Genomic DNA, 15636 nt, shown 5'->3' on the forward strand with positions numbered 1-15636 from the left:
TGATTGATTTAATGTTTCCTTGCTGAATAAAAGTATTTCTTTCTTTTTGTTTTATTGACTTAAATTCTGAATATTTTAAAAGCATCAGTCTGTAATATAACTTTATAATGAGAACACTACTGAAACAGAATGTTGTAAATTATTTGTGACTTTTGTTGCTGGTGTTTCAGTATGCTGTTACGGAAAGAGTGCATCAACAACTACATTCTGACTAGCATGGTCAAGTTAACGAGTGCATTTGCATTTTTTTTGTGCAGATGCATGTTGTAATATGTTTATGTTGTGTACATATCTGATTAATCTCACATAGGATGCGTTTGGTGAGTTAATTAACCTGCTACCAAAGTGCTCCAGTTTCCTGTTGTTTATTCACTACTCAGCACTCAATTTTAACATTTGGAGCGAGAGAGCATCAAGTGGAAATATTAACACAGTATTCTTAAGAACAACAAACACATGATTTCTGGCTAAATCTAAATAAACAGCACATGCTTGAATGCAATAAAATATTTGCTCAAGACAAAAAAAAAAGTTTAATGATAAGTACCTGTCTCTCCGGCTGGGCCGGTGCACATGGTGTCCGTTAGTGCTGGAGTGGTGGTTGAGCATCTGAGTTTTGGGAGGAGAGGGGGATTTGTCTCCTCTACTCTTCTCCTCCTGCCGTGCATCTGCAGTCTCTTTCCACAGCTGCTGAAGCTCAGCAGGGATCAAACCTGTGAGTGAGACACTGCCTTCATTAGATCACTAGAAACTAATAAGACCTCTATTTCTATGACTACTATGTCTGCTTTTCCATTCAATCACCCATGATTATCATTAACCTCTGAAACCCATGTGATGACTGGATTTCAAATAATCTCTCATAAAAAAAGGACACTTCTTGAAACACCTTGTATCACAATAGACCATCTTAAAAAATAAAAAAATTGCATTTTGATGGTTTATGTTGTTCAATTAGATATGTTGTTGTTTTATTATTAATTGGTTGTGTATATGTTAATTTGCTGCCTTTCTTGGCCAGTTTCCTGGTTACATAAAGGTTAAAATAAATAAACAGGCTGTAAGATTTAAAAAAAATTTTTTTTAAGTCTCTTATGTTTTGTAAGGCTGCCTTTATGTGATCAAAAATACAGCAAAACAGTAATATTGTGAAATATATTATGAATAGAAAATAGAATATAAGAATAGAATTATGCCATTTCTAATATTGCTGAATATTGTAAAGCCAAAAGTGCACGATAAATAAAGTTATTAGCCGCTTTCCCACTATTGGGCCAGTGTGAGCCAGTGCTTTCAACGGGCTGGGTGGGGCTAATAGCCTCACACCTGTAGCACCGAGCCCAAAATTTCATGCTGCGTTTCCACCGTCGGGACTAAAACCCGCCCTTTACACGCCTCTCTGGAACAATGTCACACAATCCCAGCATTTCACCAACAAAGAGAAGTTTTTATCAGAAAACTAATCAGAAATAAATCACTGGAAGTAGCGAGATCACAAAACGAACATGATTTTTTTCTTTTTCGTTTTTTGTTGTTTACTTAAAGATTTAAAACCAAAGCATCGATTATTTACCAGTTTTACAATAATAAGTGATACATTAATCATAATTAATTAATTTGTCAGGATTGAAAATTAGTCACACAGAAATAAAGTGGTATTTACCGTTATTTCACAAGAAAGAGGACACACAGGTATTCAGTCGCGTCTGTTTCTGTTTATTTGTTGTCAGTATACATCACATTTAGAAAGAATGATAATTTCTATCATTTTTCCATCAGAAATACGACCTGGGTATACTCTCCAGTCCTAATACACAGTTATATTTTCAGTCAGAGAAACAGAGGGAGCTCCCAAACAAAAACTATGATTTTGATATATTTTATGACAAACACGGAGCTAAATATGAACATCAGAAGGTTAGGTATAAAGAGACGAGACTTAGACAGATAGTGACTAAATAAACACAAGATTGTGATAGCCTATATGATTTGTCTGATTTCTTCAAGCGGTCGCATTTACCATGTTTACTATGGTAATGGCTAGCATGCATAGTCTTTTGCATCGCATAGAAATATTTCTGCCTTGTATGGTGATCATAATCCACATCGGACCTCAAACAGAAGTTATTTCAAACACTCGCTGCTGTATGAAAGTGGCTATTGTCTCTCAAAAGAAAGAATCGACTCTGAACAGCCTAAACGAGTCGTCAGTAAATCGAATCCCACTTCCGTGACGGACGGCTACACGTCACTGGGTAACACATTTGCATAATGCTCATCTATGTTCTACGTTGGCCAGCAGCAAACAACTTGACCCGCCCTCAAACACTGCAGCTTGTTCGTTTGGTTAACGTCATGTCGAGAAGATGCAGTGTCCTACGCTGAAAGTAATTTTGTTTTATACTACGGGGCTGTTGAATGCTTGAATCTGATTGGCTGACGAACGTTCTGAGGTGTGCAATTATTTTCAGGGAAACGCACGGCGAACGTAGTTCCAGGCAGCTCTCTTGACCGCATTACAGTTCCATATCACTTCGCATAGTTAACTGTAATAACGGAAATTAGCATACAGTACCTATACAGCACACAGGAATTACTGCAACCACACGTGCTCGCACACACACACTACGGTCACGCAGTTTGCACAAAAAGGTGTCGTCAGCGCTGCCCTGCCGATTTTATCGCTTAGCCGATCGATGTCTTGAGGTGTGGTAACCGTAGTATAAGCGGAATAATTGACGACGGGCCGTTGAATTATTAGAAGAACACCTTACTTATTTTCACTTCCAAAAGATGAGGCTGCAAAGATTCAGTGGTTAAAATTCACAGGAGTACAACCCCAGTCTTTTTTGTGTTCCAGTCATTTTACTGACGACTGCTTCTCTAATCTCTGGGAGTTCAACTAGAAATTCACAAAACACTTGCTCTTGAAAGATGGCTCAGTACCCAGTTTATTTGGACCAGCTGACTCCACTGAATCACAACCTGTAAGAATGATAAATAACAGATGTTTATATGTTCTATCAAACGTTCAAAATACAGAACTATGGCAATGGGCGTTTAGTTTCCGACACGGGCTGTACGTGGTAGACCAATCACAACAGACTGGGCCATCTGACCAATCAGAGCAGAGTATGCTCACAGAAAGGAGGGGTTTAGAGACTGAATCTAGAACTGCTTCAAACAAATCGTTTGAGAATCGTTGGAAAATGAGGTGATATTAAATGCATATTTTGGTAAAACAAAAGATTTTTTTGGCCTTGCATGCATATAAACCTATAGAAGGAGACTCCCAGAACAATATTAGGAACCTTAAAAATGGCATAAATTTACAGGAATAAATGTAACTTATTCCTGTAATGGCAAAGCTGAATTTTCAGCATCATTACTCCAGTCTTCAGTGTCACATGATCCTTCAGAAATCATTCTAATATGCTGATTTGCTGCTCAAGAAACATTTCTTAATAATCTCAATGTTAAAAACAGCTATGCAATATTTTTGTAGAAATCGTGATGCATTTAATTATTTAGAAAGCCATATTTCAAGTCATATTTCACTATTTATATACTGGCTTTCACAATACACACTGTTTCAAAGCAGCTTCACAGGAAGTTATATTGTAGTGTTTATAATGTTACCCAAAGGTGTTCATCTTCAATGAAAACTGGCATATTAACAGCATATAAATGACTGAGACCACTGACGATGCAATAGTTGAGTGGAGTGAATGCCGCATGATCTGACAATACTGGAACGCCTACTAGCAACAAGACTACAGTGACTTGGTGACCTCCAGTATCCTTAGGATGCATTCTTTAAGGGGGTACAATTCCACTGGTCTTATACTGCTATATCATGTCTTGTGGCAGTGAGGTGTTCTTACCTTGAGGCAGTGTACCAGTGAGAGCCGACGGGACAGACAACAGGCCTTGTCTCTGCAGGTTGAGCAGGTGCTGCTGTTGAACGGAGAGTAACTGCTGCTGTATAGCCATCTGCTGGGCCATCATCTGCTGTTAGAAATACAGAGACAGAAACTTGACACACACAGTACAGTCACTGCTGATGTCTTCATTCACTCATAGCATCGTTGCACAGCCGGACTTTTCACTCAAGTGAGTAAAGCTGCAGACAACACAGCCGCTGTCTTCACTTGCTCACAGTACAGACACACAAAGCCAACAAAAGAGAGAAATGTGGCAAGTGAAAAGCTGGCACAGATAGCAATAAACTGCTCTGATGGTCCTCTAGGGTGTATTGTGATGCTGTTACCTCTTTACTGGGTTTCCCAGCATGATGTTGCTGCAGGAGCTGCAGGTGGAGTTCTTCCTGCTGTTTCTTATAGAACTCCTGAAGCTGTTGCTGAGAAAACATTAACACCGAAAACAAGTCACGTATCAATCCAAGGTATTTTACACACTAGTGAAAGACCGATATCTTGACCAGGTCGATAAATAAGCTGAAATTTGGGCATTCTGAGATCACCACATCAGCTCATAATGAGGCTGCTTGGATGATGAACAGAAGCGGCAGTCAATTCTGCCATTAGCTTTGTCAATGGATAATGCACATTTTCTCTTTTCAAATAAGATTGAGTAAATCTTTGGTTAAATAACTGCTTGTTAACTTCCACAAATTGTATAAATCTCATTGGCATTGTATTGGCCACCCTGCTCTCTAGGTATCAATATGTGGCACAGCAAAACTCAAACTGGTTGACCACAACTACACAATGCTTTAATGTTAGACAGTAGTTCCTGAAACTTCTGGAATTATGAAAAAAATCATGGATAATTTAAAGGGTGGGGGGGGTAGCATTCAGAGTTGTTCACACTTTTAAAGAGTTGGATTCTCATGCTAAGCATGGACAAAATTTCAAAAGACAATTGGGACGTATGACGGAGTATTTCTGTGCTAAAAATCGTACTTCCGGGTTCGTACAAGTTTCGGAGAGTTTTTTTTCCGATCGTGGCTCTTCATGACGTAGACGAGGGTGGAACTCCTTATATGGCCATTTCTCCTGGAAGAGCGAGCCCGTGCACACATCGACCAGAGCGAGAGCGAGATCACGCCCATCAATGTGCTTTATTCAGCTGCGCTGCACGGGACTCGCTTGGGAAGAATGGCTCTAAAGAAGTGTGTTTTTGGTTGTAAGGGAAAGATAACTTTGTTCAGCTTCCTAAAGAACCTAGCGTTATGTAAACAGTGGACACAGTTTGTTTTTCCGGAGCAGCAATGCAGTTTCACAAGTGTGTTTGTTGACGAACGTTTTATAAACAAGGCCCAGTTCGACGCTGGATTTGCACATCGTTTGATACTGAAAGATGGAGCGGTCCCAGTGATAAAAGATCCCGGTCATGATTCAGAACTGCAGACGGTAAGTGAAACCGCATCAAATTTCTGTTTTGTTGGCAGTCGGAGCTCAAGTGCTCGTCACTCTTCAGCTCCGCTCACGGCGCGCATCCAGGAGCTCGGCTTTTTCCGGAGAGAATCGTAAAGCTGTATCTTTCTTTTATAAATATGATAAAACTAAAGACTTCTTGGACATATGAAGGATGCAGTACTACTCTATAGGTACTCAAGATTAACATGAAATTGGGTGAAACTGTGTGTTATGTTCTCTTTAATATAGCAACACTCCCAGTTTCTGTTAATATAAAAATATGGGAGGGGGCCTGTAAAAAGGTTGTCTCTTTTAGTAAGCAACTACACTAAATGATACTTTTTTCGTTGTTGTGGTGCTGCAGATGCAGAACTGCACAGCACTGATGTGTGTGTACCTGCTGTAACATGAGGGCCTGTTGTTGCTGCAGTAACAGTTGGAGCTGCTGGGGGCTCAGGACCTGCTGCTGAAGGATCTGCTGAATCTGCTGAGGGGTGATGGCCTGAGGAGTTATCATCCCCACTGATACAGCCACCTACAGACACACACATACAATCACTTCATTATTTAGCATACAGTAGCTGTTTATTAGGCTTGTCCCAATATCAAAAATGTAGTAGCCGATACCAATACCAGTGAAATTTCATGATTCTCATGATACCATAACCAAATCTAATACGCTTTTACTACATTTTAAAATAATAATTAAAATATTATAATATAAAATATAATAATATATTTTATATAATATAAAATATATATTTTAACATTTACAAATTAAAAACTTAAAAAGGAATCAAATGTGAAAAACTACTAAAATTATTGCCAAAATCCTGATTATTAGTGATAATATATTAATCACTAATTCAGCACTGTCAGAATTTAACCGAGAAGCAGGACTATAATAAAAAATAGCTGTGCATTTTCTTCCCATTCAGCTTAATGTTGTGTTAATACTTGTTTTTAAATGACTTAAAGTTAGTAAGTTTATTCAGCCGAGTGCAGAGAATGGTTGCCTCTTATTCTTCAATATTTCCAATATTGAATTAATATTAACACCATAATATACAGCAGCAGGTCGATTAGGCTGCATTTACACTGCAAGCTATAAAGCACACATCCAATACTTTGACAAATAGGGATGGGCGATATGGGCTTAAAAATATATCACGATAATTTCTGATATTTATTGCGATAATGATATTTGGGACACATTAGCACTACAGCCTCACGTGTGCGCCACATCTCTGAGAGTAACCGGTGTAAACTAGTAGGTGTGTTCGGACCGACTGTGCAGACCGATCAGTGTATTACAGTACCACGAGAGAACGATAAGATATCGCCCATCCCTACTGACAAACACCCAGTGTTTTGTAACACATATTTATATTCACTTAAGACATAACTGACTGTGCTTTCACTAATAACAAGACACACATTTTAATCATACACACAGCCACTGATGCAATATGTACAATATGTCAAGCTTTAGGATGAAGAGACATTTATTAGCCTCTTCAAAATGGTTGTGATTGATTTCATCAAGTTGAACACGACTTGAAATATTTCATCTGCACACCTTGTGATGTAAAAAAGCACATCACAAACTCCAAGAACAAAGGCCTCTCCAACAAACCCAATTTCAATCCTCTTCCCCAAGGATGGTAAACACTTTGAAGCTAAAAAGAGATACCAGAGTAAGACTATGCCAGACCTCTTTGTATATTTTATTGTTTAGACATTCAGGGAATAGTTTCCAAGTCCTCTGGGCCTCAACGGTCAACATCAACAAGACCAAGTAAACAAATACACAAACAATTTTGAAACCCACAATGCTTACAGTCCTCAATAAAATGCAAGGACAAACCCCTCAGCCTATGATTGGAAAAACGTATCTTACAAGCATTCATTTCAGTTATCTCAGTTTAATTTGCCCATAAACCAAGGCAAACAACCAGTCAAGATTAAAAAGACAAATACATTATTCATTTGTTGACAGCAGCTCAAACACTGACATTAAAAATGCTAACAACAAAAACAGACAAACAAAAATACCCAAAACAGAGGCGAGTGTTTTAAATGTAAATGCACTGGATTCACAATGAGTTAGCCCATGCTTCACTTGGCCTCTAGCAATTACCACATCTCAAGCCAAACACACACACACACACACTCTCTCTCTCACTGCTTTTAAGATGTTTACAATGAACATAAACAGAATAATTAAAGTCACATTTACAGATTCGTATAAATAATACATACTGGGGTACACAGCAACTGTAAAAACAAAACTGGAGATCACATTTTAATCAAGTCTCTGAAACACAAACAAACACAAATTTCCAGTAAAGAAGTCTGTGTTCAGACTCGTATAAACATACTGCTGGACTGAGATATTGCAACTATGAGAGAACAATAACAGCCGACTGTTGTACTCACAAGATTCCCATACAGTGTGTGTGTGTGTGTGTGTGCGTGCGTGCGTGCGCAGAGGGGCTGATCATGGCCCAAAATCTTGAAAATTGAAATAGTTCACCCAAAAATGTCAAATTTAGACATTATTTACTTTTATAACCTTCTCATTGATGGAACACAAACAGATATTCAGCAGATTGTTTATGCTGTTCTTTATGTACTTGGCACTACGATATTACACTGCGCTCAGATATTAACACATATTCAGTGCACAGGGGAATGGGAATTGTAAGGAATTTAAATGATTTGTGTTCTATAATGACTAAATTCTATTAAATAATGTAGAATTGCATTTATTTCCAAATATTTTCTCCTCAAAAGTACTAAAATACCTAGCAGTCTGTTGCCAAATGAGATAATTTCACGTCTTATGCACCGATACATATTGTAGCATTTGTATTGCAATACATTGTGGCACGATATATTGTTACACCCCTAGTTTACAGACTTTTTAATGCAGCACAGAGGTGACAAAACAGAATGCAAAAACTGGTCTAAAAATGATTTCATTACATTTATAAAAGCTAAATATTATTTATGGTAATATATTTTATTAATTATAACTATTTATGTATTTAAAAGGAATGTATCTTTAATTACATGCTGTCATAACAACTAGTCTGATTTTGCCTCATGAAAAACACAAAACCCAGTAGGTCCTAGCATCTCTTGGTTCAGTTAAGAGTCAGACATGACTAAAATTAACGACTTGTGGTTCAGTAAGCGAGTCAGATTAATTCAGTAACTGCTGCAACTGATTCATGGGTGCTTTCCTGGTTGGCTGTGTGTTGCATGCAACAAAAAAGTGTTTATATTTATTGTTTATTGTTGTTATTGTAATATTTCATATCGCATATAAGTCAGCTGAAATATGACTGTCGTGGTACTTTGGATTCAGCGGCGGCCCACTGCCAGCCACTGCAAAGTGGTGCAGGAAACGTAGTGCTCTCTCTTCATCAGCAGAAGAATACACTTTTAAGAAGCATTAATGCAGCCTATGCTGTATGCCATATATCTATATTGTAGACATGACCACACATCACAGGGAAAGATTTTCCATAAAAATAACTTCATGAAAAAATAGAAACAGTACATTTTACAAATTAACACAAAGTGAGCTTCAGAAGTACTGCAAAAAAAATAAATAAATAAAAGAAATAAATAAATAAAATAAAAAGCCTAACAACAAATTAAACATTTGCTTGTGAAAGAGCTCCAAAAAGACAAACTACTATGCCTTCGAGTCTCAACACAGAAATATTTTAAATGTCAAAGCCTGAGAAGAACATAAGCATGCCAGCAAATTAATGTAAATATTCTCTCTCGGGGGCACAGTAAGCACTGACGAGTGTTGTCTCCATGACAACAGACAAGTCCAAACATTGTTTTGTTGTTGTTATTGTTCTTGCCAGTGTGTCAGAGAACCAGCTCCCCATGAGTGAGTACATGTCAACAAGCGATCGCTTCTGAAAACACAAGGCATAAATCAACAAGCTTCAGCAGCCCAAAAACAAATAGAGCCCGTTGTTATTCCCCTTCAATACCTTGAACAATTTTGGTGTGGTTCCCCACCCAAAGTAAAAATAACATTCTTTCCTGCACTGTGCATCTGGGTAAATATAAATTGCAAAGGCAAAGGGGAAAAAAAACAAGAGGGGAAAAAAGGCTCAGTTCTGTGAACACAGCCTTTAAAAAGACAAAGAGAAGTAATTCAGGGAATAAAATTACAGCCCAAAGACAGTGAGTCACAGAAATAAGGTTCCAGTGACCATTCAAAGTTTTCAGCCTTTTATCAGATCGGATATCATGGACCCTAGTGGTCATTCACTTAGTTAATCACTCCCTCTAAAGATCAAAAACAGTCTGGAACAATTCTGAAACACTTTTACAATGTCAGCAACAAATACTCAAAATCCTGACCCTCAATTAAGAATAAATTTTCAACAAATGAATACACCTAACTGCTTTTTAAATTTATGATCTCTAAGTTAAAAATTTAAATGTGAGTGTAAAGAGAATTAAAGCGATTTAGAGATTTCAAAATCAAGACAATTTGTTGGGGAAAATGCCATAAAAGCTTTATATAAAAGCACAGTGAGGAAACAGAAAATGTGTATTCATTTAATTAACTGCCTGAAAAATGCTCATAAAACTCAAAACAGACATCAAATACCAGAACACAATAAAGCAAGCATTATACCTGTTGCCCTCTCCGGCTAAACTAGCAGAGCTTGTCTCAGTACTCACAGACCTTGATAACTCCATAAGCGGCAGGAACAGAGAGCTGCACAGAATGTTTGAAGACTAGTGAGAGCACAAGTACCCTCCTACTCTTCTTTCAACTACCCAACCCCACTGACCAACCCACCACCTCCAATAACGCTCTTACTAGGATCTCAAACCTAATGTAACCATCCAGTCACACGGCTCGGGTTAGTAATCCCGCCCCCCTTGCACTTGCCATAGTGGCATGTTGACTTGAACTACTGACTTATCAGAACCCTCATTTCACCACTTGCATGCACATTCACATGTGACACATGCAAAACGCATTCAATTCATGATGAATAAATAAAGGCAGCTGTGCACTGGGTAGCATACATTGTGTCTGTTTGCAGCTAAAACTCTACAGCTGTCTAATTCTCTACAGGAGTATAGCCTTATCTGTTAACTGACAAGACAGAAAATACTTGTTTTACAATAGGCTACATGCACAATAAAAGTGAACTTGTAATCTTCCATCGTAACAATATGTAATAATAAAACACACCCCGATTGCCCCATCTCTTTATGATCTGTAGAAGGCAGCATAAACAAGTCTGTTTGTGTAATAGTGTAAACAACATGGTTCTCTGGAGGTCTATGTGTGTGCTGTGGGTGGAGGAGGGTACAGCTCTACCTGCACGTCTGCCTCCTTTTCTGTGCTCTTGGGGGACTTCTCAGCACTCGGTTGCTGCTGCTGCTGCTGCTGTTGTTGTTGAGCAACTTGTAGCGCCTGAAGATGCCAAAAAAACAATACGTTTCTGAGCTGCTCTGCTCTCCCAGGACTACTCACATTGTTTTCAAGAACAGATGCAAAGGCAACATATTTCGTAATCTAGATTGGTGGATAATAAAGTGAAAGTTTTTTTTTTGGGTCAAACTGTGTTAAAGAAAAATGGAAATTCGACAAAAAAATGGAAATTCTGTCATCATTTACTGACTCTCGTGTCACTCCAAACCTGTATGACTTTCTTTTTCCTGTGAAAAACAATTGAAGACACTACTATACAAAATTTTAGGGTCAGTAAGATTTATTTTTTCCATTAAGCTTTTTCATTAGTGCTTAAATTTATGCTTTTGTTGAGTAAGGATACATTAAATTGATTACAAGTGACAGTGAAGACGTTTAAAAAAAGATTTCAAATAAATGCTGTTCTTTTAAATTTTTTATTCAAAGAGTCCTATAAAAAGTATAACCGTTTCCACAAAAATATTAAAAGCAGCACAACTGTTTTCAACACTGATAACAATAAGAAATATTTGAGCAGCAAATCAGCATATTAAAATGATTTCTGAAGGATCATGTGACACTGAAGACTGGAATAATAATGCTGAAAATTCAGCTTAACATAAGAATAAATTACACTTTAAAATACATTAATATAAAAAACAATTATCTTACGGTTACAGTTATATTGTATTTTGATCAAATAAATGCACCTTTGGTGAGATTTTTCAAAATCATTAAAAAAACAAGCAAACACACATACAGGAAGTTTGGAATGACTAGATGGTGAGTAAATGATGACAGAATTTAGATTTTTAGGTTAACTATCTCTGTAAGAACAACAACACTACATATATCCAAGCAAACGTCTTATTATAGTATTGATTTGGGTTTGATAAAAATGATCACAGCCATATAACGTAGTCTCTTAACAAATCCTCACAGAACAAATAAAGTGATGATTGTGCAACATTTTCATTTAATAACCTGTGAACATCCTGCTATAAGAGTCCCATACTGCCTGTGCATAAAGTGCAGAGGATTCAACCTTTGGCTCTATTAACAGCCACAGTCCCTTGGTGATTGGATCCTATCACACATTCCTCTGAAGACTATCACATTTGAAAAAAGCATTAGCATAAGTCTTTGCATGAGACATGCATGCTTTTTATTTAAACCAGAACATTATATACCTTCTGAAATGGAAAAAACAGTTGTCAGGAAACAGCCACAAAGTAAACACCCCAGCTGTGCCAAAGCAATGAGAGGTCTCCAAAAGTTGTTGAAAGGACGTCTCTCTCACTCACTGTTGCTTTTGTCTTATTTTCCATTGTGAGGCCCTCCAGATAGAAATCAAGGAAAGAGAAATGCAAATAGTGCAAGCGAACAATATCCACAGCGGTGGGACCATCCTCTCGGATCTGACCTCTTACACCTCTAAAGGGTCACACATCTGGCCCTGTGGAACTCCCTTTCTCAAAAAGAAGGGTGGAGAGACGAGCAAACGGATATGGGAGACTTTAATAAAGAAGAATGAATAGAAAAGGGAAAGCAGACAGATCATGACACGGTAAACCTTGGGAGATGAAAACAACATGGGAAAGCATTTACAGGAGCGTTTTAGAGCCTTCTCTCAGTGTTTTAATACAGGACGGTGCCCTGAACCCACAGCTGTCTGGCCGATATTCCAAAGGTGACATCACACATCTGGAATCTGAACATGGGGCATCGGGGCAATGTGTGGGTCTTTCTCACCATTAATCTGCAGTACTTAGTCACTGCTGTCACAATTTTAGCATGTGCATTCATTTTACGCACACATACACAGATAAAAGCATGCATAAAGATTTTTACTGACAACAGGACTATTTCTGAGAGACAGAACTATATCACAGAGCCTCCGATTCACATAAGACATGTCAATGATTTAAATGAAGAAGGGTGTGTCATACAATTGCTCAATTTATTTAATAAGTAACAAGGCTACTGTGTAACAAATGTTGACATACCAATACAAGCTTCTTTACTTTGAGAATGCATTTCCTGGAACGCTTTCAACATGTCAGTCTCATGTCAGTCTCAGATTTCACAATTCGTTTCCGATTAATCTCCAATTTCAATTCAATTCAATATAGATCTCTTTGTGACTTGACTCACCTATATGACTTCCTTTGAAACATTCATGAAGATGGTTTTAATATTCTCTCATTCCGTTGAACTACGTAAATCAACATTATACCATATTTACCATTACAGCTTTATACAATATTTACCATATTTGATGAGCTGTATGTATGCACATTGATCACTGTTTATGTGTGAATAAAAGCCTAAATGAAATCTGTTGATATAAAGCGATTGTGTCTCTACAGAAGTCATGTATTAAACTGCATGATTCATATGGATGACCTATAAGATGCCCTTTTGATTACACAGACTTTCAATGAAGAACAAAAAAATGAGAGAATATTAAAAATATCTTCATTTGTATTCCAAAGATGGGTTTGGAATGACATGAGGGTGAGTAAATTATTTTTCATTTTTGGGTGAACTAACATACAAAGTAAGTATAACATAACCGTAGGAGACAAAAGTATGTGTACTCCTTAAAACTCTGTTTAGCTGGTTTAGTGGTATGAATCACACACTAAAAGTGGAGAGTCACATGTTCACGCCCCATACAAGTACTACTGCAATATTATTTAACATACTAGGTTTATTATAAAGCAAATCAAGTATCAATTAATTACATTTTATTTTGTCATTTCACTGACTTGATGAACCTGTAACTGTACAGGGCAGCATTTCCCAAAAGCATCATAAGCCTAAGCTGATCGTAGAAACAAATGCCACCAGTGGTCTCTACCACTGGCTCACAATCCTTTTGGAAAATGCAGCCCAGAGCTATTAACACTGAACTTTGGCTTTTGAAATTTTAGAAGTCTTAACGTACAAAAGAAACAAAGCAATGATAACAGACTGGCAACAAATGTATTAAGTTAGTTAAGGTGCTCACCTGTGTTTGAAGGGTCTGGGCTGTGGCTGATGGTGATGAAGATGTTTCTCTGATTACTCTCTTCTCACTCTCTGAGCTCTGACCTCCCTGCCCACCTGGACCGCTATTGGTTGTTTGATCAGTCTTGGACTCCTGCATGTCGATATGACAACCTGAAATACAGGAGGGGAAAAATAAGACAGCTGCCAGCAAAACAAATGACTTTTGACATAGAAGCCTTTCCTTTCTTTCTCCACCCACATAAGCCCACAGACTAGATCATGACAACACATGCGCGTCAGCAGAGTTGACATCACAACACAAACATTTGTGTTTGTACAGTTCACTAATATGATAGCTGCATTATAAACAAACAGTTCTGAGAATAAAGCATTTGATGCCAACAGACATGTTAATGCCAATAACGGACAATCATCTAAAGCAAATCTATATCAATAAATATCTGTTTTGCCCTTGAACAATCAATGTACTGCATCTTCCTCAAAGTCGACAAACGTCTGTGTGAAACAGCCTCATCACATCGGTGTGTTTACAAAAAAACTGAACAAAGACAACATCCCTCACAGCCTGATACAATCAGCAAAGAGAAAGGCCAGACTTCACTTTCAGTATCAGAGATGCTGATGCTGGTTTAGTAATTAAAATGTTAATTTATGTGTTAATTATTGCGATTAATTATGATAACGTAATTAATTGTGCCTCCTGACTTGCATTGAAAATTCCATAAGAGATTGTTCTATGCCAGATCAAGTACCACCGTCATGGTTTTACACCTTAAAAACGTGAGGCTCATGGTGTGAGACCCTGAAAAAACAAGACATGATGCAGCGGCCAAAGACGTTAGTTTAGGAGTCAAAATTGACCAACAATTAAACCAAAAAAAATATATTGCAGATGGAAAACATGAACGCATTAGGATAATAAAACAAACAAAATAGTTATAATTAGGGTTGGGCGATGTCTACAAAATTGGCATCGGACGATGTCTACAGTGAAACATCGCGATGGACGATGACATCGACGGGTGCAGGGGGAGGGAGGTGAGTGGGGGTGGATTTAGGGGGTGTGCCCGAAGCATGAATCCTTATAAGGGAAAACACGATTCCTAACACTAGGGCTGGGTATAGTTCAAAAATTTTCGATATCGATACCGATACCTTGACTTCGATACCGGTTCCTGAACGATATTTTTTCGTTACCAATTTTATGAAATCAATTTTAAAGGGGTCATATGATGCTGCTAAAAAGAACATTATTTTGTGTATTTGGTGTAATGAAATGTGTTTATGCGGTTTAAGGTTTAAAAAAACATTATTTTCTTACAAAGCTCATCGGTCTGAAAAGCAAGGTGCGCTGTGATTGGCCAGCTATCCAGTGAGTTGTGATTGGCCGAATTCCTCAAGCGTGTGACGAAAATGTTACGCCCCTTACCATATTGTGATGCTCTGTCCGGCCGGAGCAATGATTCAAAAACATGAAAACCCATTATAAACGAGGCATTCGTTGCATCCAGTGGGGACATAATTACTGATTATAATGACTTATACTGTCTTTTCACGCGTTGCGTTGCATCGCGCCGCGTAAACAAAACCATGTCTGCATTTGTGATCGGAGAAACGACAAACAACAAGCGCTACTCTACACTGCCCAAAAAACTCGCTTTAAATATAAAAGGGCAAAAAAGTATTTAGTCAGCCACCAATTGTGCAAGTTCTCCCACTTAAAAAGATGAGAGAGGCCTGTAATTTTCATCATAGGTATACCTCAACTATGAG

General features: G+C 37.8%; 1 protein-coding gene across 4 annotated transcripts in view; it reads right to left on the reverse strand.

Annotated features, from left to right (window-relative positions):
* The window catches only part of foxp1a (forkhead box P1a), a 48779-nt gene that overhangs the window by 10525 nt on the left and 22618 nt on the right, over window positions 1-15636 (reverse strand). The window contains exons 2-7 of one of the 4 annotated variants that reach the window (XM_016509127.1): window positions 13862-14013; window positions 10756-10851; window positions 5779-5916; window positions 4271-4360; window positions 3885-4008; window positions 548-713 (exon numbers count right to left, since the gene is read on the reverse strand). In XM_016509127.1, coding sequence (XP_016364613.1) covers window positions 548-713; window positions 3885-4008; window positions 4271-4360; window positions 5779-5916; window positions 10756-10851; window positions 13862-13999 — 752 coding nt within the window. In that variant the 5' untranslated portion in view covers window positions 14000-14013. Of the gene's footprint in view, window positions 1-547; window positions 714-3884; window positions 4012-4270; window positions 4361-5778; window positions 5917-10056; window positions 10155-10755; window positions 10852-13861; window positions 14014-15636 lie in introns of those variants that run through there. The other 3 variants (XM_016509126.1, XM_016509128.1, XM_016509129.1) reach the window with 3 other exon arrangements.

The sequence above is a fragment of the Sinocyclocheilus rhinocerous genome, unplaced genomic scaffold (assembly GCF_001515625.1).
Source record: "Sinocyclocheilus rhinocerous isolate Xijiao unplaced genomic scaffold, SAMN03320098_v1.1 scaffold263, whole genome shotgun sequence".
Lineage (NCBI taxonomy): Eukaryota > Metazoa > Chordata > Actinopteri > Cypriniformes > Cyprinidae > Sinocyclocheilus > Sinocyclocheilus rhinocerous.